This window comes from Zootoca vivipara, chromosome 2, assembly GCF_963506605.1.
Source record: "Zootoca vivipara chromosome 2, rZooViv1.1, whole genome shotgun sequence".
Taxonomy (NCBI): domain Eukaryota; kingdom Metazoa; phylum Chordata; class Lepidosauria; order Squamata; family Lacertidae; genus Zootoca; species Zootoca vivipara.
In genome coordinates, this window is record NC_083277.1 from 15,714,638 (window position 1) to 15,734,954 (window position 20,317).

The 20,317-nt window shown below is 42.3% G+C and overlaps 2 protein-coding genes across 2 annotated transcripts in view; one reads left to right on the forward strand and one right to left on the reverse strand.

The window, feature by feature from the left end:
• Window positions 1–414: 414 nt before the first annotated feature.
• On the reverse strand, window positions 415–11,454 carry LOC118076168 (uncharacterized). The gene is made up of 5 exons (XM_035098784.2): window positions 11,064–11,454; window positions 7,586–7,963; window positions 5,207–5,263; window positions 4,146–4,241; window positions 415–1,858 (listed from the first exon to the last, which is right to left on the reverse strand). The coding sequence occupies exons 1-5, from the start codon at window positions 11,098–11,100 to the stop codon at window positions 1,785–1,787; spliced, it is 642 nt and encodes a 213-aa protein (XP_034954675.1). The 5' UTR covers window positions 11,101–11,454; the 3' UTR covers window positions 415–1,784.
• Window positions 11,455–15,704: 4,250 nt separating this feature from the next.
• Window positions 15,705–20,317, forward strand: part of LOC118076193 (C-type lectin domain family 2 member B) — a 68,944-nt gene continuing 64,331 nt past the window's right edge. Inside the window, exon 1 of the mRNA XM_060271199.1 lies at window positions 15,705–16,623. Coding sequence (XP_060127182.1) covers window positions 16,593–16,623 — 31 coding nt within the window. The 5' untranslated portion in view covers window positions 15,705–16,592. The remainder of the gene's footprint in view (window positions 16,624–20,317) is intronic.

Consider the following 20,317-nt stretch of genomic DNA (forward strand, 5'->3'; position numbering starts at 1 on the left):
GCATCCCTTATTGTCCTCTTGCACATTTTTAGGCAAAATTTGTGCTCCTTTTTGTTCTCCTCATTTGGACAATACTTTCATTTTCTAATGTAAGCCTTTGTGTCTCTAATACTTTTTTTCCCACTTTGCTTATCAACGACATAAGGGCATACTCTTGGTCCTGCAGTATACATTACAGCTGAGCTTTTAAAATTCTGGTTTTATACAGCTCCCAAATATTTTGGAAAGATTTGACCCTAACTGCGTACCTGTTAGGCAGTGTACATCTGATTCCACATATGTGTTCACCACAGGCATGAACTCAATGCACAGCTCTGGGAGGGTGGAAACTTTTATGTGGAGTCAGGCTGTGCATCCACTAAAAATGTGTATACCTTTAGCCTGTATACCCAAAAAAGAACTTGTCACACCAGGTAGAAGAAAAAGATTATTTATTGAGTTATTAAACAGAAATGAAGAAAGACAGCATATATGGGAGCTGCTTCAGACAGCAAGGTTAAAAAGTGCAGGCTGAAAATACAGTGGTGCCTTGCAAGATGAAATTAATTTGTTCCGCGATTCGTTTCGTATTGCAATAATTTCGTCTTGTGAAGCGTGGCCATAGAAAAATTCGTCTTGCGAGTCACCAAAAAAATCGTGAACCCCTTTCGTCTTGTGAGTTTTTCATTGTGAGAGGCATTCGTCTTGCGAGGTACCACTGTAATCATAAAGCAATTACACACACACCATAATTCTATAGAACCCCTGACTACTGAAAAGCCTAGAGATTAAGAAGAGCAATTTATGATAGCCTTACACCGAAAAGAAAGAAGGGAAGGGAAGGGTATACCTTATCTTGGAGCAAGCAGGATTTGAGAACTATGCCTCTGGTGAGAATTAAGCTCTCTCCTTCAGAATTCTATGCAGCCAAGGCAACAAAGTCTCTCAACCCATTATTTGGTCTAGAAAATTGTAGAGTTGAACTCTGGATTCACCAAGAAGCAAAGGTGGGGTCACATGGGAGCTGGGAGCAGACAAACCATTGAAAATCCCTTGCTTAACTATACTTTGAACCTAAATAACCTCTATGGAGAGGTCAGAGGGCTTCCTTAGTGAGCGAATAACAGTACACCTCTAAAGTGGCTGTGTTGGGTTTTCTTGGCAATTGTCTATTTAGATATATATTGAATTTGATAGTCCTATGACCACTGCTCCGTATTGGTTCAACAACATTTACATCTCACACCAGGCCTTGGGTACCACTTAAGATTAAGTCCAGGGTTACCACCCCTCTGGCTGTTCCATGACCAATTCTTCCTGGGCACAGTGTGACCTTTAGAGTGCCTAGAAATTGTACTTCATTGTGACTTGAGCACACATGAATATTGCCTATCTTGCCGTTAATTAAACAAAATTTTAAAAATTCCTTCCAGCGGCACCTTAGAGACCAACTAAGTTTGTCATTGGTATGAGCTTTCGTGTGCATGCACACTCCTTCAGATACCAAGAAATATGACTCCCTTCATACCTGAACACTGGCCAAACTGACTGGGGCAGCTAGGAGTTGGAGTCTAAGGGCTGAAGTCCAAACACTAGTTCTCTCTCTGCTGCCTGAACTTAAGGGCTTCACAGTGCTGGATGAAGTCATATTTGTATGCCTGTTTCAGTTCAAGATATTCAGTTACTTCCAGATCATGATACTTGAGTGGCTGAGAACTGCAGTTCCTGATTTTTGATAGGTGTCCTGTTGCTCTCCTTGATTCACGAAATGAGCAGGTGGGTCATTCATGACATGTCAGCTCCAGTCAATGGTGGATTTCCCAGGATGGCCCACAGTCTTCCTTCCCTGAGTGATGCTTCCATCCACTGTGCAAAAATGCTAGGATAAAAAGAGTGGAGTTTGGCCCCCAAGCTATGGATGTTTCGATGAAGATCCCTGTTCCCATAATGATTATTTTGCAGCAACAGTTTGTTAGCACAACATAGAAATCATGCTCCCCCTTGCCACTTGGCTTGGAACAGGTAAGGAACCTCTGGCATATGGGCTGAACATGGCACTCCAGAATTCTCTTTCTTGACCTCTAGAACCTCTGCAGGCCACGCCTCTCTCTGGCTCTTGCCCTGTGCCCTTCTTGGGAACTTTAGCTTGGCTGTAATGTGACTCCAACCAGCTTTTGTTTTTGTTTTAAAAAAATATGGGTGTTATCCAATTAAGCCTTCTTCAGGGGGTCTATTCTGAGTACGTCTAAGCTGAATGCCATCCTTTATTTTTTCTTTAATTACATGAAGACGATACAGCAGAATAAAAGAAAGGAAAATACTGTTAATGTTATTTGTTTAAAACAAAGATCCATAAGTTAAAGCAGGATAGGTGAGTCAGAAGAACTTGGTTCTTCTACAGTGGAACCTTGGCTTTCGAACATAATCTGTTCCAGAAGACCATTTGACTTCCAAAATGTTCAAAAACTGAGGATCAATGGACAGTCAGCAAAATCCATTGACAAAAAATGAAGAAACGTACCTCGGAAGCCATTCGACTTCCGAGGTGCATTTGAAAACGGAAGCAATTAGTTTTGGGTTTTTGGCACTCGGGTTCCGAATCGTTCATCAATGGAGACATTCGAGAACCGAGGTTCCACTGTACAGGGTCAGGATATCAATGAGGGTTCACAAATATACCTTTATGTTTGCATCTGGGTATTGAGAAGTCTTTTCAAAGGAAAAAAATGCCACCTGGCTCCACCCACCACTGTGTCAGCTCCCAAAAGATGGTCCTCTTGAGATTGCAGCTCCCTAAGCTGAAAAGGGTTCCCCACCCCTGTCTTTGAACTACAGGTACTTGGGAACTCACCTGAACCTCTAGACATGCAGTTTCAGCATATGGAGGCATCATGCTTCCTGGCCATAGCTACCAAGTCTCCTCTTACAAAATACGGGATCAGCACCGCCGGCACAGGAAGTTGCTTCTACACATGCATAGAAGCGACTTCCTGTGCCGCTCTGCCCATTTCCAGAATGTCCACAGCATCAGAAACATGCGCAGAAGGAGCCTTCCCTGGCCGGTAAGAAATCCGGGGGATTTACGGGGTTTTTAAAAATCCAGGCTGCCAGCGGGAAACGGCTTTAAAAACGGGGGTTTCCCGCCAAAAATGGGAGAGTTGGCAGCTATGTTCCTGGCCCTGCTATAAACATCAGTGCATACACTGGTCACACCAGTGGCTATGTGTTTTGCAGCCCTTTGAGGGGCCCTCATGGACAGTGCATTCCGGTTAAAAAAAGCCACACACACACAGTGCCAGCACTCATATATTGACAGTACGTTTCCGAGCACAATTCAAAGTGTTGGTGCTGACCTTTAAAGCCTTAAACAGCCTCGGTCCAGTATACCTGAAGGAGCATCTCCACCCCCATTGTTCTGCCTGGACACTGAGGTCCAGCGCCGAGGGCCTTCTGGCAGTTCCCTTGCTACGAGGAGCCAAGTTACAGGGAAGCAGGCAGAGGGCCTTCTCAGTAGTGGCACCCACCCTGTGGAATGCCCTCCCACCAGAGGTCAAAGAGAACAACAATTACTAGACCTTTAGAAGGCATCTTAAGGCAGCCTGTTAGGGAAGCTTTTAATGTCTGGTGGATTTCCGTATTTTAATATTTTGTTGGAAGCCGCCCAGAGTGGCTGGGGAAACCCAGCCAGATGGGCAGGGTATAAATAATATATGAAGGTGCCAGCACAAAATGGCTGCCATTGGCAGCAAAGAGAGAGAGAGATGCATATATGGAGGGTCACATTTGGTTCCTGAGCCTGAGGTTCTTCATCCCTTGATTACTGCCTGAAACCACCAAAGTGTCCAGATTTTTAAATCTACCAATTCCTCTTGCTGATTTCATTCTTGATCATGGGCCTGTATGCTGTGTAACCTTCCCTCTGTCAGTTCCTGTCAAGTTGAACGACTCATCAGACCAAAGAGCTCAAATGTCTGCTTATGCCCATGCCCATGCGATGCTATGCTGCTCTAGAAGTTGGGTGAGGGTCTAGGTGTGTTTTATGTGACAAGAAGTCATCCACCCCCACCTGTCTGTCACCCACATGGCAAAAAACATCACCCAACATTTCCCTTTGCTCTTTTTCCAAGCAATGTTTTGTTTTGTTTTTTAAGAAATGCAGCACTTACTTATCATGACCCCCAGGAAGAACAGGAGGAGGCCACCCAAAACCATCCGAACCATATTCTCAGTGCTGAGTTTTTCCTGGGTTAATGATCCTGCTCCTACAGTAGATGTGGGGGGTGAAAAAGGGGGATATTTAATCAGAAAAGGTGAGAAACAAGAAACAGAACACGTCTTCCTTAAAATACCTTGGGTAATATGACACCAACCAGCTTTTGTTTTTTTAAAATAAAAATATATAGGTGTTATTCAGTTAAGTCTTCTTCAGGGGGTCTATTCTGAGTAAGACTGAGCTGAATGCCATCCTTTAATTTTTATTTAATTACATAAAGAAGATGAAGCGGAATAAAAGAAAGAAAAATAATGTGATTTGTTTCAAGCAAAAATCCATAAGTTAAAGCATTACAGGTGAGTCAGAAGGATTATACATTGGAACCTCGGTTTTGGAACGTAATCCGTTCCGGAAGACCATTCGACTTCAGAAATGTTCGGAAACCGAGGATCAATGAGCGGTCAACAAAATCCATTGAAAAAATGGAGAAACGCGCCTCAGAAGCCATTCGGCTTCTGAGGTGCGTTCAAAAACGGAAGCAATTACTGGGATTTGAAGTTTGCAGCGTGTTATACGTTGAAAGAAAATTATATGAAATTGATGCATTGTTGGTATTTAACCCCTAGTAAACTAGCCAAAATGTACAAAACAAGGTCAAATACAAGCTGGAAATGTAAGGAAAAAGAAGACACCTTTTATCATATGTGGTGGACATGGAAGGTAGTAAAAGAATTCTGGGAGGTCATATATAATGAAATGAAAAAAATGTTCAATTTGGATGATTTAATGTGATTTGATTGAATTGTTAATTCGGAAAATTTAATAAAAATATTTTTAAAAAAAGAAAGAAAGAAAGAAACAATGGCACTCTCAGTCATACCTTGTGCCTCACTGAATTTGGTGGAGTTAAAAACGCATAGGATTGAAGCCCTGGAGATCACATCAGGACAGCAGGGAATCATTCCAAGCATGAAGCACCCCAAATATTTATTTATGCTAATCGCTGTCCATTACCTTCAGTCTGGTTGACCCAACTGTGAGCTGTGGAGATGGGCACTGCTGATGTCATGCCTGTAAGCAACAGAGAAGGAAAATGCATGTGTTGTCTGCTATACATAAATGTTATGTCTGGCTAATACCCATTGAAAGCCTTATCCTTGACATATTTATCCAATCCCTTTCAAAAGTCACCATTGTTGGTGGCCATCATGACGTTTTTCTTAGAACCTGTCATCAGAAGCCCTGCGAAAGGGCTTCAAGTCATGCAAGAGGGATTTCTTCCTTCCTCCCCTTGTGCATCCCATAAAATTGGCACAGGATGGGTCAAGAGAACCCCCAGAACCAGAGGCGTAACTAGGCCCCCTTGCTTCCTTGGCATGGAGATATACGGGTGAAACTCGGAAAATTAGAATACCGTCGAAAAGTGCATTTATTTCAGTAATGCAACTTAAAAGGTGAAACCAATATATGAGATAGATGCATGACATGCAAAGCAAGATATGTCAAGCCTTTATTTGTTGTAATTGTAATTATTTGTCATTAGGCGGGTCAATTATAAATGGAATGTAATTAATGAAATGTAATAGTTATGTTCATTTTGTGTTATCGTAGCTATTTGTTTTATTACTGTGGAGTTTCCAAAAGAAAGCATTTGAAAAAATAATAATAATAAGTTGCATTGCTGAAATAAATGCACTTTTCGACGATATTCTAATTTTCCGAGTTTCACCTGTATAGGCGCCTCCAATGCTAAAAGAGACCATGGACCAAAAACTCAGAGTTTCCTTTTCATTGCCTTTTGTGCTCTACCAATGACTTCCTAAACTGAGGGCATTTTTTGTGCCTTTCCTGGGCCTGCGCCCTTGGCAGCCACCAACCTATCCAGCCCCTAGGTACGCCCCTGCTCAGAGTAACACACAGGGGAAAAGGGATCACTCTGTTTGGCAAGCTGAATTGCTTGTACAGATGGGAGATTCAACATAATGTGATATTTAATTCCACCCAGGGTGTGGGGTGATCTGCTTTGTGTTTTCTAAAGGAGAACAAAGTGTCTAAACTCACTGCCATTCATTTGGTTCTCCTGCACTTCAGAGGCCACACAGCAACTCACCCCAGCAGTCTAACTATCCCATTTGTAAAAAAATAAAATTCCTTCAGTAGCACCTTAAAGACCAACTAAGTTTTTATTTTGGTATGAGCTTTCGTGTGCATGCTTATAGCAATAACCGCCCATTTTGCAGGTTCAATGTTGTCCCCAAAAACTAACTTCCAAAACACAATCTGCTTTTGCTTTTATCCACCCGAGAAAGCCCGTAAGAATGCCACAGCGATCATCATCCTGGAGGGTCATACAATTATATACCGCGCCAATTCTGAATTCATACATGTCTCAAACCTCCAACAATTGAACTGCTTCCTTAATTGGATGTTTCAAAAATGTGTCTCTCATTTTTAGTCTCTGTGGTAAGATAAAGATCTGGACTCTGGAAAATGAGAGAAGCAAGCAGCTCTGGTACAATGTAATGAGACCACTCAAGATAACACGATCAGCAAAGGATGTGGTCTAGCAGGGCCCGGTACCTGCTGCACAATGCATTTAGGCTGGGCAGCTAGGAAGAGAATAGAAACTGTTATTTGCATTATTTCAGAGAATTATGACCTTGAAGCAGAAACTGAGGGGAAGGGCTGCAGCTCAACAAAGTTGTAAGTCATCTAAATGATAGTTTTAATATGGATAAAAAGAAAGGCTTCCATAATGAACCCTCTAAATTTGAAAAAGAGCTGTTAGAAAACAAGACTAAATCGCTTTCTAAAATGTATAAACTGATATTACAATGGCATACAAAAGATGAACAGGTTAAATCAGCTATGATACACTGGGCGAGGGACTTTGGATATAATACACAACTTACAGCATGGGACAAGCTATGGAACTGGGATTTGAAGTTTACAGCGTGTTATACGTTGAAAGAAAATTATATGAAATTGACGTATTGTTGGTATTTAACCCCTTGTAAACTAGCCAAAATGTACAAAACAAGGTCAAATACATGCTGGAAATGTAAGGAAAAAGAAGACGCCTTTTATCATATGTGGTGGACATGTAAAGGAATTCTGGGAGATGATATATAATGAAATGAAAAAAATGTTCAATTTGGAAGATTTTATGTGATTTGATTGAATTGTTAATTTGGAAATTTTAATAAAAATGATTTTTTTAAAAAGAAAAAAAAAGAAACAATGGCACTCTCAGTCATACCTTGTGCCTCACTGAATTTGGTGGAGTTAAAAACACATAGGACTGAAGCCCCGGAGATCACATCAGGACAGCAGGCAATCATTCCAAGGACGAAGCACCCCAAATATTTATTTATGCTAATTGCTGTCCATTACCTTCAGTCACTTTGAGATTTACTGTTGCATGCCGTCTGAAATCCATGGTTATAATTGTCGTGCGGTACATCCCCGTATCGTGAAGCCCCACGCGATAAAGCACTAGAGTGCCATTCTTCAGAACGTCTGCCCGCTGCCGATACATCTCAGCCACCTGTTTGTTAATATAGCATTCTTTCTCCCACCATTTGAGAGCTGTCCCATTGCATTTGTCTAAAAGGTATGCAAGGATAAGGGCATTTCTGTTGCCGGTGATAAAATTCCATGTGATGTGGAGGAATTCCCAAGGAGGACTGGGGGGCTGAAGGGAGAAGGGTAACTGAACAGTCTCGTTGACCCAACTGTGAACTGAGGAGATGGGCACTGCAGATGCCATGCCTGGAAGCAACAGAGAAGGAAAATGCATGTGTCGTCTACTATAAATCATAGAATCATAGAGTTGGAAGAGACCACAAGGGCCATCCAGTCCAACCCCCTGCCAAGCAGGAAACACCATCAAAGCATTCTTCACATATGCCTGTCAAGCCTCTGCTTAAAGACCTCCAAAGAAGGAGACTCCACCACACTCCTTGGCAGCAAATTCCACTGCCGAACAGATCCTACTGTCAGGAAGCTCTTCCTAATGTTTAGGTGGAATCTTCTTTCTTGTAGTTTGAATCCATTGTTCCATATCCACTTCTCTGGAGCAGCAGAAAACAACCTTTCTCCCTCCTCTAAATGACATCCTTTGATATATTTGAACATGGCTATCATATCACCCCTTAACCTTCTCTTCTCCAGGCTAAACATGCCCAGCTCCCTTAGCTGTTCCTCATAAGGCATCGTTTCCAGGCCTTTGACCATTTTGGTTGCCCTCCTCTGGACACGTTCCAGCTTGTCAGTATCCTTCTTGAACTGTGGTGCCCAGAAGTGGACACAGCACTCCAGGTGAGGTCTGACCAGAGCAGAATACAGTGGTACTATTACTTCCCTTGAACAGGCTTGCTATACTCCAATTGATGCAGCCCAGAATTGCATTGGCTTTTTTAGCTGCTGCATCACACTGTTGACTCATGTCAAGTTTGTGGTCTACCAAGACTCCTAGATGTTATGTGTGGCTAATACCCACTGAAAGCCTTATCCTTGATGTATTTATCTAATCCCTTTCAAAAGTCACCCCTGATGGTGGCCATCATCATGTTTTTCTTACAACATCTGTACAGAAAAAGTCTGTCAGAGAAGGGGGCCCTGCCCAGTAGCTGATAAGATAATCTAGTGCTTGTGGGAAGAAACAGCATTTTGGAGAAAGGCAGAGAGTCTGAGACTGAATGAGAAAGAGAGGGAGACGAATGGGAGGGTATGCCCGGACACTGAGATCCAGCGCCGAGGGCCTTCTGGCAGTTCCCTCATTGCGAGAAGTGAGGTTATAGGGAACCAGACAGAGAGCCTTCTTGGTAGTGGCGCCCGCCGTGTGGATGGGCGCCCTCCCATCAGATGTCAAGGAAATAAGCAGCTATCCTATTTTTAAAAGCCATCTGAAGGCAGCCCTGTTTAGGGAAGTTTTTAATATTTACAGGTGAAACTCGGAAAATTAGAATATCATCGAAAAGTGCATTTATTTCAGTAGTGCAACTTAAAAGGTGAAACCAATATATGAGATAGATGCATGACATGCAAAGCAAGATACGTCAAGCCTTTATTTGTTGTAATTGTAATTATTTGTCAATAGGCGGGTCAATTATAAATGGAATGTAATTAATGAAAGGACAGATCGTGAAGCTGAGGCTCCAATACTTTGACCACCTCATGAGAAGAGAAGACTCCCTGGAAAAGACCCTGATGTTGGGAAAGATTGAGGGCACTAGGAGAAGGGGATGACAAAGGACGAGATGGTTGGACAGTGTTCTCGAAGCTACGAACATGAGTTAGACCAAACTGTGGGAGGCAGTGGAAGACAGGAGTGCCTGGCATGCTATGGTCCATGGGGTCACGAAGAGTCGGACACGACTAAACGACTAAGCAACAACAATTAATGAAATGCAATAGCGATGTTTATTTTTGTGTTATTGTAACTATTTGTTTTATTACTGTGGAATTTCCAAAAGAAAGCATTTGTAAAAATTAAAAGAAAAAGAAAAAATAATTAGTTGCATTAATGAAATAAATGCATTTTTCGACGATATTCTCATTTTCCGAGTTTCACCTCTAATGCTGTGTTGTTTAACACTCGATTGGGAGCTGCCCAGAGTGGCTGGGGAAACTCAGCCAGATGGGTGGGGTATAAATAATAAATTGTTGTTGTTGTTGTTGTAGTTATGCAAAAAAATCCTATGGCGCTGGCTGTGCCACTGAGACTGCATCCACATCAGTGCAAAAGAATTTATTATTTATACCGCGCCCAGCTACTCTGGGAGGCTCCCAATAGAGTACTAAAAACACAATGAAACATCAAGCATTAAAAACTTCCCGAAGCAGGGCTGCCTTCAGATGTCTTCTAAAAGTCAGATAGTTGTTTCTTTCCTTGACAGGAGGGCGTTCCACAGGGAGGCCGCCACTACCCAGAAGGCCCTATGTAATTGCATAGAAAGCCACGCACAGGGAAAGTGTTTATCCCTGAAATTCCTCACAATGTGAGGCGCATTAAGAAAATAGCAGGTGTCAGAGCCTATATACACGTCTTTATGCACGGCTGCCCAATATAAACATTTTTGCACACTGATATATGCATTTTGCAGTCTTTTTTGTGTGTGGCACGCCAACTCGAAATTCAGAAAAGTATAAAACTTCAAGAGTAGGCGTATTTTCATCCATGTTTTGATTCAGCAGGAGGGATTCAGCTAATGAAACTTGTCATCAGAAGCCCTGCAAAAGGGCTTCAACCCATCCCATGCAAGAGAGATTTCTCCCTTCCTCCCCTTGTGCAGCCCACAAAATTGGCCGAGGGTACGTCAAGAGAACTCCCAGAACTATAACTAGACCCCTTTGCTTCTTAGGCATGGAGACATATAGGTGCCTCCAAAGCTGAAAGACACCATGGGCCAGAAACTCAAAGAGTTTCCTTTTCGTTGCCTTTCGCGCTCCGCCAATGACTTCCTAAACTGAGGGCAATTTTGTGCCTTTCCTGGGCCTGGGCCTTTGGCAGCCACCAACCTATCCAACCCCTAGGTACACCCCTGCTCAGAACAGCACACACAGGAAGGGGATCATTCTGCTTGGCAAGCTGAATTGCTTGTGTAGATGGAAGATTCGACATAACGTGATGTTGAATTCCACCCAGGGTATGGGGTGATCTGCTTTGTGTTTTCTAAAGGAGAACAAAGTGTCTAAACTCATTGACATTCATATGGTTCTCCTGCACTTCAGAAACTCACCCCAACAGCTTCACTATCCCATTTGTAAAATGCTTATAGCAATAACCGCCCATTTGCAGGCTCTTCTGCCCAACATTGTCCCCAAAGAACCAACTTCCAAAACAAAATCTGCTTTTGCTTTTACTCACCCAAGAAAGCCCAGAAGAATGCCACACCGATCATCATCCTGGAGGGTCATATAATTAGATACTGCACCAATTCTGAAATCGGACCCATCTCAAACCTCCAACAATTGAACTGCTTCCTTAACTGAATGTTTCCAAATTGTGTCTCTCATTTTTGTTCTATGTGGTAAGTTAAAGTTAAGTTAAAGGTCTCTGGAAAATGAGAGAAGCAAGCAGCTCTGGTATGATGAGACCACTCGAGATAACACGATCTGCAAAGGATGTGGTCTAGCAGGGTCCGGTACCTGCTGCACAATGCATTTAGGCTGGGCAGCTAGGAAGAGAAGAGAAACTGTTACTTGTATTATTTCAGAGAATTACGACCTTGAAGCAGAAACCAATGGGAAGGGTGGCGGCTCAGCAAAGTTGTAAGCAGAAGGCAGATGAGGAATAGCAACGTCAAATAGAAACCACAGTCTTTTTGATGTATTAAATTAGAGTTGGTTGCTTGGTTAATGGGCCTTACACAGCCGTGTGTGTGCAGGAAGGGGAATGCCCAGAGGACACTCAGTGTTTTACTTGCCTGCTTCTTCAAATGGCAAGGTGTTCTAAGGGTGCAGCCTTCAACCAGGGTTGTTTTCCTTTCCCAAAAGGTGACTGGAGTCTTGGAGCCTCTTGGTGGCAGGGGGAGGTTTTGGGGTGGGGAGAAGCCTAATCATAAAATGGACTACCTTTGACTGTCCGTTCACCCTGGGGCCTTCTAGTGGCAGGAAGAGGCCTGGGGAGGGGGGGGTAGGAGAAGGAGGATAGTAAGATAAAAAAGAGAGAGAGATGAATGTTTTGGAAATATGAATGGCTGAAAATATTGGTTGATTTAGATGATAATGGAATTTAGATATATGAAAATTGCTAAGGAGCAAAATGATCTCAAAAAATGAAAATCAGAAGGGAGGGATCTGAGGAAGTCCTTAAGTCAATGTTAAGCAAAGTATGAGAAGTGTTTCTTTTTTGTTGTTTTTATTTTTGTTTTGTTGTGTTTTTTTGTTGTTGTATGATGTCTTATTATAAAATGAATAAAAATTATTGGGGGGAAACAAAACAAAAAGGTGACTGGGGGCATATGATAAGACTCCCTTTGTCACTGGACAAAGACCTTTGCCTACTAGAGTCCACCTAAACATTAGGAAGAACTGCCTGACAGTAAGAGCTGTTCAACAGTGGAATTTGCTGCCAAGAAGTGTGGTGGAGTCTCCTTATTTGGAGGTCTTTAAGCAGAGGCTTGACAGGCATATGTCAAGAATGCTTTGATGGTGTTTCCTGCTTGGCAGGGGGTTGGACTGGATGGCCCTTGTGGTCTCTTCCAACTCTATGATTCTATGAATATTGCAGGTGGAGGATGGATAGGGGTGGGAAATCACACGGGGACAGGAGATTTAGCAGTCTGAGCCCATAAAGCATTCATAGCATCCCAGAGGGAATGGGGGTTAAGGCTGGGAGATGCACACTATGACTTTAAAACAAAAACAATCCCTATCCTCGCTGCACTATATGGGAAGGTTTCAGGAGGGAGAGCAGTGAGAGGGAATTATACATTTTGTCTTCCCTGCTTTCCAGAAAGCTGCCCGTCCTAGCTGTATAGCAATTAGGCAGGTATGTTTGGGGTTGATAGACAGCCAGTGGGGAAAGGTTCCTTATTCACTTCCTAATACATAGACACCCAGTTTTCACCCCAGTCTTCCACAAGGCACCTTGGAGGCCCGAGCCTATTTCTAACTGTTCATCTCTACATGAACATACATCATATATGTACACATGTTCATCTATAGCAGCGGTGCCCAAACCTTTTTTCAAAGAGGGCCAGATTTGATGAAGTGAACATGTGTGAGGGGCCGACCAAAGAAGTTGTTGACCTTTTTTAGGATTCAAGTTCTTGAGCGTTTTTTAGGATTTTACCCCAGGAGATAAACTGCCACAGGGGCCGGATTAAACTGACCAGCAGGCACCAGATTAGGCCCCCGTAACGGACTTTGGACATGCCTGATCTATAGTGATCATATATCTTGGAGCCTGCAAGACAAGGTGACGGGGTAAGGTAGCACAGTTGTCACAACACGATGGCGACAGGATAGCTCTGGGTGAGCACATTGCTCCAGCAAGCAAGGAAGTCAACAAGGGCTTTCCAGCCTCTGCCTCTCTGAAGCTCCAGCTGCCCCCTTGGTGAACTAGTCTCTTAAAGGAAGTGTTGAATGTAGCTTTTTGGCTGTTAGATCCTGGAAAGGATCCAGCCATTGTCTCAATGGCTGTGATGTCGCTGAAATATTTACAAACTTTCAAACTGCTCAGCGATTAAACAAACGGCTTCAGAGGAAAGCTAATAGTGAGCACTGAGGACAGAAAAGTTTCACAGAGGAAGGGACAGGGGTCAGAGATCGTAAATATTGGGACGGAGAATTATCATCAGGAAAAGGAAAAAGTAAACTGTTTGCTAAGTAGTAGTGTTCTGAGAGAATGGCGAGTATACCGTAGTAGGAATAAAGGAAATGGCTCTGCTCCTACCTGAAAAGTTCTCCCTCCCTCCCCATGACTCCTCTTTTGGCCCATGTGCCAAATGATGTCAGCTGCGTTTCCACCTCATCTCCACATTTCTAGCAGGAAGGAAACAAACAAAAACCAAGTCAAGTTATGGACTTGAAGAGCTGTTTGAAAATCAGCAGTGATGACCACGAGGCTCCCTCTACTGGCTCTCTTAGGTACATTCACTGCAAGAGGAGTAACATCACTGCTGTCCATCCGATCTCAGGCTTATCCACACTATCTCAAAAATTGCCAATGTCAAGGAAATAAAGAACTATACAACTTTTAGAAGACATCTGAAGGCAGCCCTGTATCAGGAAGCTTTTAATGTTTGGTGCTTTATAATTTTTTTATATATTCTGTAAGCAGCCCAGAGTGGGCGGGGTATAAATAATAAATACTACTACTACTGTAGCAGGGGCCCAAAGGGCCCCAATTAAGTTAATAATGTAATTCCCTGTAAATCCTGGAATATGCTTATATTAGTGAATTATGGTAACCTGTTGCTTTAGAGAAACTGATGATTCAGCAAGAAGCCGTCCCTACTGGGATAGAAGGTCAGCTAATACGTAAATCACAAAGAAACAATTCATAAACTAGAACATAAATTGTTACATCCACACATAAAACAGGTTCCCATGCATGCAAACTAACAATATGTAACAGATCATGGTAAGAATCAAAGTTTAGTTAGCAACGCTTATTGCGCATGCGTATTAGATTAGATAATGACGTACGTATTAAATATGAAATGAGGTGATGAATATTAAATATTAAAATGATGTAATGATTTATGTGATTGGTTAAATTGAAATCCTTTGTCTGAAATGTTATAAATACCCCTGCCTGGCCTTTGGGCGGGGTTCCAGTATTCCAAAAAGATTCGACTGTAACCTTATTGCTTTGCAATAAACATAATGGACTCCTAACTCCTCTTGTCTCTGAGTTTTATTGGCTAACTCAGAAGATAAGCCATTTTTGGCATACAACACTACTACTACTACAGTACCATTCTCCAGGTGCTGGGAAAGGAAGTAACAGGATACATTCAAGAGCATTGATACATCCAAGTCTATTGATACATTGATACAGTGTTATTTTTCTTCCTTGGGGACATTTGTGCAGAGAGGTGGAAATAAAACTTTTATTTTGATGAAAGAAACAAGGTGGAGTGTGATTTTCCTGTATCTGAAACCTATAATAACCTGTTTAGGGAAGCGTTTAATGTTTGACGCACTATTGTATTTTAATATTTTGTTGGAAGCCGCCCAGAGTGGCTGGGGAAACCCAGCCAGGTGGGCAGGGTATAAATATATTACGGTATTATTATTATTATTATTATTATTATTATTATTATTATTATTATTGGTTTGCGCTGGTAACTGGAGTCCCGCTGTTTTACGGGGCAGCCTGCTGCTTGATTGACAGGGCTCTCTCTCTCTCTTTGTTTCAACGTTCCATTGCCAGCACCCAGCGGGCTCTGTATGTGGAAATAGGCGTGTTTTGCAGACTCAGATTCTTCGACCTTTATCATAAAGAATATTGTTTACCCTTCCGTGGGGTATTGCACACGTGTTGGGGCCGGGCTGCTTTATTTACAGGTGAAACTCGGAAAAATAGAATATCATCGAAAAGTGCATTTATTTCAGTAATGCAACTTTTTATTTTATTTTATTTTATTTTTACAAATGCTTTCTTTTGGAAATCCCACAGTAATAAAACACATAGTTACAATAATATAATAATAAACAAAAACAAACATCGCTATTACATTTCATTAATTACATTCCATTTATAATTGACCCAATTACAATTACAACAAATAAAGGCTGGACATATCTTGCTTTGCATGCCATGCATCTATCTCATACATTGGTTTTAAGTTGCATTACTGAATTAAATGCACTTTTCGACGATATTCTAATTTTCCGAGTTTCACCTGTAAGTGTAACCCTAGTGTGAGGCAGAGGTGTGGTTTGTAAATTCTTATGACATGGCGATATACCTTTAAGAGATTCGCTACCTTTTGAAGGAAAATCCTCCTCTGGGAGGTTTATAGAGGCGGGCGGAGAAGAAGACTGCAGGTGGGAAGTTGTGTGTGACGCAGGGAACATCTTCTAGCGCGCTTTTCAGAATAAATGCTCCCTTATTTCCGTTGAACTGACATATTCTTTGGGAAATGAACCGTGCCGCTGAAGTGTGTGCCCATCCAGTCAAAGAGCGCCAGGGAGAGTTGCAATTGAGAAATGAATCAGTCTCTGTGTTGCGCTTTGCTCACTGACTGTCAGCATGAAATCGGCTCCTTTCCTAACCACTGGCTAACCCTTCCTAGCGCCTCCTTTAAAGGGGTGGCCAGAAGCAAGGAAAAAGGAAACTAAAACTGAAGTCCTTGAACTATCGCAGTTAGATATCCGCAAGCAGAAACGGCTCAGGATTTCAGCAAATATCTCACTTGGTCTACCTGCCAACTTGACCTGTTCGTGGTGCTGATGCTGTTAAGCTGTGGGTGGGAACACTGCTTCCTGGGGGAGAACGCACCACATCTTTCTGGGACAGCCGCAGTCAATAGAGAGCTTGCAGCTGCCTTGATCTCTGGGGCCTCTTGTCCTGACAGGCGATCCAAAATAATAATAATTGGAGAGGCTAAAAAGAAGAGAGAAAGCCTGGAGTGATCCAGAAGAGGCAGCCAGAGGGAGAAAGTGAAGATGGGCACCGGACCCCGCGCTGTGAAGTTCATGGTGATGATTCTGAGCAATGCTGTGCCTCTTTCGCTGCATCCACTTGTCTGTCCAGGCTGGACCCAGCTTCAGCTCCTTGATGGACATTGGACAGGACTCGAGAACTGCAAGGTGAGCAGGCACCAAAGACTATTCGGAGAAGGATAAGCAAGGCAGGCTCCCTGACCTTCCCTATCTCGCAGATTCTCCTCCCTTCTCTAGGAGACACTGGACAATACGCTGTGGCAGAACAGCGCAAAGGATGCCAAGAAGGGGGACCTTGCTTTTTGAAGGTAAGAGGAAGTTTATTGGGGGCTTGGTTCTTGAGCGCTTTTCGCGGGGTCCGTCGTCCTTCTCTAAATGCCAGCCTGTACCTTCTCTTTTTTTGAGAAGAGAAGAATCCTTGGAAAAGACCCTGATGTTGGGAAAGATTGAGGGCACTAGGAGAAGGGGACGACAGAGGACAAGATGGTTGGACAGTGTTCTCGAAGCTACGAACATGAGTTTGACCAAACTGCGGGAGGCAGTGCAAGACTGCCTGGCGTGCTATGGTCCATGGGGTCACGAAGAGTCGGACACGACTAAACGACTAAACAACAACAACCTTCTCTTTCTCTCATCTGCATTTCCGACAAGGGGCAATTGTGCATTGTACCCCTGCAGCCACCGTGGGAGTTCTTTTAGGAAGATAGGGACCCTCCTTATGACTAAGCCAGACAGACGGTTCCTTTAGCTCAGCACTTAGTACTGGCAGGCAGTGGCTCTTCAAGAATTCATGTCAATGGGTGCGCCTCTGTTGCCACATATTCTGCTGCTGCGCGCTCCTCACCATAAGCAGATTTGTGCAAACACCTGCAATTAATCAAATAAACGTTTGGGGCGCTTAATGCTCTAAGCGGAGGAAGGGAGTGTAAGTGTGTGTGAGTGCATAATCTTCCCATAAATTACTTCCTCTCTCTTCTAGCCTTCTCCAACTGATGTTCATCTTCAGCTTAAAGCACGCAGGACTCTTGTTATTGAGAGGGAGAGGTGGGAACCAAATCAGTGCTGAGATTATTGTTCCTGCTCTTTCAAACTTCTCCATAGAGCTTCCTGCAGCAGGAAGTAGCTCTGCTTCCCGGAGTAATCGGAGAGATTGTTTGGGGTTTTTTTTTCCTGCGGGTGGGCGAGAACAGCAGGAGGAGGAACTTTTTCCTTGCTGCAGCGCCACATGCAGTATCAGCGTTCGTTGAAGAACAGGAACTGTAGAAAATAAACCAGTAAAGTCACGTTGGTTTGTTTTTACTTGAACAAACATACAACCTTTATATTACATTCTTTATATTGAAAAGGAAAAACGATTATTAATTATCTGTTATCAATATTATTTTTAGCCACCCTCAGGGCCAGATTTAGGTTTGATGAGGCCCTAAGCTACTGAAGGTAATGGGGTCCTTTATATGTCCAGCTGTCCTTTGTCAACAACAAATTGTCGCTGTTTTTTGTGTTGAATATATGCTGTATGGTAATTTATGGAGCCAATAGGTATCTAAAGCCATTTGCACATAACTAAATATGTACATCATAGGAGCCTACACCACACAAAACACTGTTGCTGTATGTAGGTTTTATTTTATTTGTTTTTTATCTTATATTTTGGAAATGTACATCCAGTTTTGTTTTTTCCTTTAAATTTTTTGAGGCCCCCAAAAGAGTGAAGCTTATTTTGCTTATATGTAAATCCGGCACTGGCTACCCTTCACCAATAGATCCCAGGGCAGCTTACCACAAGTTAAAATTCAGTATTAAAAACAATTGAAACAAATTACACAAACAAATGTTATTGATCGACCAAATGAAGGCTACAGCCAAAAAGCAGAAAAGGAAAGAGGTGAACAATCTTAGAAGCATAGCTGCCAAGTTATCCCTTTTTTAAAGGGATTTTCCCTTATGCTGAATAGGCTTCCTCGTGAGAAAAGGGAAAACTTGGCAGCTATGCTTAGAAGCATGTTAAAATAGATGTGATAAAATCCTCATAATACATAGAGCTTGTATTGAGTGGTTTGACTGAGCAAGACAGCAGATACTTAAGGGTGACAAACGAGCAAATGAATTTCTGTGAGTATTTAGCCCTTGGGTTTTCATACAACTTACATATAGTGTTACCCCCAACTGAATCACATCAGCAGGTGCCGAATCACTGTTCTCTAGGAATATTTTTTGTATCCAGCATCCAGAATTTCAGTTTTCATTGTTTGGAACCTCAGAAATGCAAACGTCAGAAATGATTTTGAAGAGATATGGAGGGTGTTCATAGAATTTGTATTGTTAAAACTGAAAGGGGTTAAACTAGCACAAGAGGTGTCAAAATTTTGGGAGGTTGGAAAGTTATAATGGAATGGTCTCAGTGGTGGGGTGCACATTTTTATGATTACTTATGTATGGTTATTTATTGATTTAATAATAATAATAATAATAATAATAATAATAATAATAATAATAAACTCAAAAAGGGAGGGGAAGAGTGGGAAATCGAGGGGAAAGTACAGAAAGTAAAGACCTTGTTTTTCTGGTTAAAATGTTTGTAAAAGTTGGGGGGGGCATTTTGGTGCGTATCCAGCCTCTGTTAGAGGAATTTGCTCACAACTATGTTGTTGGCCTGCTTCACTGGCTCTTGCTGGGTTAAAACATGACTGAGAGGTGAGGGACCATGCAGTTGTTTGGACACAATAGCCACCTTGCACTCTAAAACCCCTCAGTTTAGAAGCATGCTGGACCACCTCAAAACATCTACTGCAAATGAAACTTCTGCCATTTTATTAATGTTAAATGCATTATCATTTCTTGTCAGCTTTTCCAGTCCAAAAAAAAAAATTCCAGGTCTCAACCTGGAGATAAAAGGGGAGGGGATGCAAATATCGTGCAAATCGAAGGGAATGTTTTTTTCCTGACTAATAATAATAATTTTATTATTATTTATACCCTGCCCATCTGGCTGGGTTTCCCCAGCCACTCTGGGTGGCTTACAACATACCTATCTAAAAACATAATAAAAACATCAGTCCTTTAAAACTTCCCTAAACAGGACTACCTTCAGGTGTCTTCTAAAAGTCAGGTAGTTGTTTATTTCCTTGACATCTGATGGGAGGGTGCCACTACCGAGAAGGCCCTCTTCCTGGTTTCCTGGTTTCCGAGAAGGCCCTCGGAGCTGGACCTCAGTGTCCGGGCTGAACGATTGGGGTGGAGATGCTCCTTCGCGTATACTGGGCAGAGGCCATTTAGGGCTTTAAAAGTCAGAGCCAGAAGTCCCAATGAAAGAACAATGGCAAGAAAAACTGATGAGCTATGCACAACTGGCAAAGTTAACACATAAACTATGTGAGAAGGACAACCGTGACTTTAAGGAAGAATGGGAACTTTTTACAAACTATTTCAAAAGACAACAAAAGGATTTGGACTCCTTGGCAAGTGTTGAATAAACATCCATAATTTATTAGTAGAACATATGTACAGTTTAGTAGCGTGTATAAATATGTATAAACAAATGAGAGAGGGGAGCTGAGGAAAGTCCTGAGAGGGTGGGAGAGGGAGGGAGGGGAGGGTGGAAAGGGGGGAGAAATTGTAATTGGTTATGTATTGGCAAGTTGTATTGCTTAACAAAAAAAATCATGTGTGTGTGTGTGTGTATATGTGTATATATATATATATATATATATATATATATATATATATATATATATATATATATCAGAGCCAACACTTTGATTTGTGCTCAGAAATGTACTGGGAGCTAGTGAAGATCCTTTACGATCGGTGCTATATGGTCCCAGCGGTGCTATATGGTCCCACTCCCAGTCACCAGTCTAGCTGCCGCATCCTGGATTAGTTATACAGTAGTTTTCAGATCACCTTCAAAGGTAGCCCCACGTAGAGTGCATTGCAGTAGTCCAAGCAGGAGATAACCAGAGCATGCATACCAAATGGAGCTGGCAGACAGTCGCCCTTGAC

What these genes read in the sequence shown, in the direction of transcription:
- LOC118076168 (XM_035098784.2), bottom strand. Translation starts at nt 11,100, where the DNA reads ATGATGATCGGTGTGGCATTCTTCTGGGCTTTCTTGG. An exon ending in ATTCTTCTGGGCTTTCTTGG is followed by an intron (nt 7,964 to 11,063) that starts GTGAGTAAAAGC and finishes TGTTGCTTCCAG; the next exon opens with GCATGGCATCTGCAGTGCCC. An exon ending in CTTCCTGGGGGTCATGATAA is followed by an intron (nt 1,859 to 4,145) that starts GTAAGTGCTGCA and finishes TTTTTATCCTAG; the next exon opens with CATTTTTGCACAGTGGATGG.